At 32.7% G+C, this 4,123-nt stretch overlaps 1 protein-coding gene across 1 annotated transcript in view; it reads right to left on the reverse strand.

Moving 5' to 3' along the window:
• Positions 1-4,003: 4,003 nt before the first annotated feature.
• Positions 4,004-4,123, reverse strand: part of gch1 (GTP cyclohydrolase 1) — a 22,251-nt gene continuing 22,131 nt past the window's right edge. Inside the window, exon 6 of the mRNA NM_001136255.2 lies at positions 4,004-4,123. This exon is cut by the window's right edge and continues 7 nt beyond it. Coding sequence (NP_001129727.2) covers positions 4,004-4,123 — 120 coding nt within the window.

Raw genomic sequence — 4,123 nt, forward strand, 5'->3', positions numbered from 1 at the left:
CTGCCTTGGACTTGATTTACTCACCAAATTCTCTGCATTGTCGGGTGACAGTATGTACATTTAAACACAATCTGATTCATTTACAGCATTTCATTTAAACATTTAATTTCAGTTAGCTTTTTAACTATAAAACAAACAAACAAAGGGTTGCATTTCATTTAAATTGACAATCTCTAAACCATTCCATCATACTCCGTCTCTTCTCAGATGTGATGGTGGGCTAAATCAAAGGTTACCATGGGCAAACTTTTGTCCTCGTTTGGGCATCTCTGGTTAAAAGGGTTCATAGTTTTAAGAATCATTTGTATATTTTGAGGGATGAAAACGAAAACAATGGTTCCAACATATTGCCTGTATTACATTTTTAATTTCTTTGGCTTCCGAGAATAAAAAAAAGAGCCAAATATTGATGAATAATGGTATGATAGCTGTTTTAACATTACATTATGATTGAATTGCCTCATATTACAGTTATGAAATAGTTTTATAGCATGCAGGAAATGTTCATGGGCTAATAGCATGATTACATTGAAATGGTCTATAAATCATATTTGATCTACATTGTCACCATGATCACAACACAAATTGTTCACAAACTTCTGGAACATTTCTTTTGTTATATAAGACAGTTTTATATTAAATATATATTTATTTTTTTATATTGATTATATAGTGCTATATAAAAAAAAAATTGTAAGCAAAGATTTAGTATTAGTAAGACCTTATAGTACCTTATTTCTTTCCAATATTGATTTATTTATTTATTTTTAAGAGGTTAAAATAAATTAATTAGTAAATCTGAAATAAAATCTGAAATCTGAAATACAGATTTCCTTATTTTGTTTTCTGTATTTTTTTTAGGGTTTAAGACTTAAAGGTTTAAATGAAATGTATTCAGCAAAAAGCGGAAATACTTTATTTTGATGGTTCCTATTTTGTATTGCACACTACATGCCAATTTCTTCTCATTTAAGTTAGTAAATGGTCTGCTTAATATCTGCTGATATGCTCCTTCAACAGACATTTAGCTGACTATAAGAAACTTTGCAAACACATCAACTTACACTAACCCTAAGCCCAACCTAACAGTCTACTTATAATCTATTAAGAAATTAGTTGACATGTAGATGCAATTTAACTTAATTACAACAAAATTCGTTAATGGGACCATCAAAATAAAGTGATACCCAAAAAGCTTGTCTAATTAAATAAAACGTGTATATATAATTGAACATTACACAATAACGTTTACACAATTTTACAACTTGCACTGTTGCTTTTTACATTTATTTGAGCATTTTCTGTTCTTATTCTGTTTCATTCCTGTTAAAACACTGAAGAACAACTATGATTATTTCTGCAAGTTTAATCATTATATTTGTATTTTATTTTTCTTAACAATAGAAATATGTCATTTTTTGGTCAATTTATTAAAGATAAACAAACTTTTTTTTTTTTTTTTTTGAATGGCTGACAAAGTCACTTGAGTTTCTGTTTCGCACATATGATGGTTTTTCTCACAAAATCAACCAATGCAATAGACTAACATATTAATTAAAAGCATCATGGCTTCATATCTATTATATATAATTGTTTCATTTTTACATAAATGTAGTTTTTACATTGAATGATGCTGGAACATTATTATACCGTTATGTTGACGTTTCTAAAACACTTAAACCACATCCTATACTCTGTATTTAAAATGTCACATTACGTTTAATGCATATTATTTAAAAAAAAAGTGTTATTTTGTTAATTTACTTACAATTTCTGATTGAAAATTATTATTCATTCACCATTTTATTTGTCTAAAACCAACAAATGCTTTCATTTTTTCCCCCACTGTGTTACTTAGTGTATGGCAGGTTTTATAAAGTTAAATCAAACATGTTTGGGTCAGTAAATGTAGACAAAAGCTTCATTTTTGAGTGAACTGTATCTTTAAAAACATGAACATTTGTACTAATGCACTGGACGCATAAATATAAAACAGCATAGCCATAATACATTTTTATCACATAGTAAAACAACGACAAAACAAAGCCTATCTGGGACGATACACTTACAAAAAAAAGAGAGGCTATTGTAATGTTGTTTTGATTATGTACCATTATAATACCATAATGAAGTACCCTATAAATGACCAGGTATATTTGGAATGTTTTAGTACCATGGTTATTTTATCAACCATAATACCTTAACAGTATTACTTGTTTTGTATGTTAACAGTGAAATCGAGTATTGAGAATGACACAAAGCTCCCAGAAGATGAGCCTGAAAATAAAGCCCCATAATCAAGCTTTTTGATTGTGTTTAATTGAGCAAATAACCGGAAAGAGACGTAAACACATTTAGTCTTGGTGGTTTTGGTGCTTCTCAGTTTTAGCGAGTTCAAATTGTGCTAAAATCGAAGACATCCTTTAAAAACACAACGACTGCATGTAACAGTAATCGCCACGGTCCCATATATAGTGGCTCCCACTGCTCTACTGACTCAACACACACTCACACATGTTGGTATTGATGGTTTACATGGACTCTCCATAGGCGTAATGTATTTTGTACTCTGAAAACAGCTTATTATATGGCCCTACACCTAAACCCAACCCTCACAGGAAGCTTGTGGCAAAATGTAAATGTCAAAAGATCTTGTAAAATGGGTTTTGAATTAAGAGGACACCAGGCATGTTCTTGTAAAACAATCTTAGTAGAGTACAACTAAGTCATTTCCATGTCATTGTAAACCACCAAAACCAGTACACAGGCACACAATTATTTATATGGTTTATAAGGACTCTTCTTGGCGTAACATATTTTATACTGTAAAAACAGCTTATTATATTGCCCTACCCCTAAACCCAACCCTTAAAGGAAGCATGTGGCATAATTTGAATGTCAAAAGACCTTGTAAAATGGGTTTTGAATTATAAGGACACCAGGCATGTTCTTGTAAAACAATCTTAGTAGAGTACAAGTCATTTACATGTCATAATACAAAAAACTGTATTTGTAAACCACCAAAACCAGTACACAGACACGCACTTATTTATATGGTTTATGAGGACTCTTCATAGGTGTAATGTAGTTTATACTTTAAAAACAAATTCTTATATGGCCCTACATCCAACCCTCCCAGGAAACACGTGGCATAATTTGAATGTCAAAAGACCTTGTAAACTATCATTTTTAAGTGTTTTGAATTACAAGGATACCAGGCATGTCCTCGTAAACCACCTTAGTAGAGTACAACTAAGTCATTTCCATATCATTATACAAAAAAGGTCCTTATAAACCACCAAAACCAGTACAGACACACACTTATTTATATGGTTTATGAGGACTCTTCATAGGCATGGTGTATTTTATACTGTAAAAACCCTCACAGGAAATATGTGGCATAATTTTAATGTCAAATGACCTTGTGAAGTATAATTTAAGCATTTTGAATTAAAAGGACACAGTAATGTCCTTGTAAACCATCTTAATAGAGTATGAGTAATTGCCATGTCATTATACAAAATACTGTCCTTGTGAACTACCAAAACCAGTAGACATAAACACACTTGTATATATGGTTTACAAAGACTCTCTATAGGCGTAATGTCATTTATTCTGCAAAAGCTGCTTATTATATGGCCCTACCATACCCCTTCCCCTAAACTCAACTCTCGTAACAAACATGGCAATTTTCTTTTCACATCAAAACACCCCATTAAGTATGATTTTTGAGTGTTTTGAATTAAAGACATGTACTCGTAAACCGTATAACTAGGTCATACTTGTTATAATACAATTTGGTCCTCATAAACCACATAAACTGATAAGCACACACACACAGATGATACAGAGGAGACGTGTTACCCAAATAAGCTCTATGTTACACAGCAGCAAAGCCTCGACCGCAGGCGGAATCACAGAATATAAGTCCTGGAGTCCAGGGAGGCGCTGGAGAGCAGGGTTGGTCAGAGTGTTTTGGCAGTGGAGGAGCGCTCTGACCCTCTCAGCTCCGGATCAGGGTCAGGAACTCATCTCGTGTCTTGGGATCTTCGCGGAAAACACCTAACATGGTGCTGGTCACAGTCTTGCTGTTCATCTTCTGGACGCCGCGCATGACCATACA

Source organism: Danio rerio, chromosome 17, assembly GCF_052040795.2.
Source record: "Danio rerio strain M-AB ecotype USA chromosome 17, GRCz13ab, whole genome shotgun sequence".
Classification (NCBI taxonomy): Eukaryota; Metazoa; Chordata; class Actinopteri; order Cypriniformes; family Danionidae; genus Danio; species Danio rerio.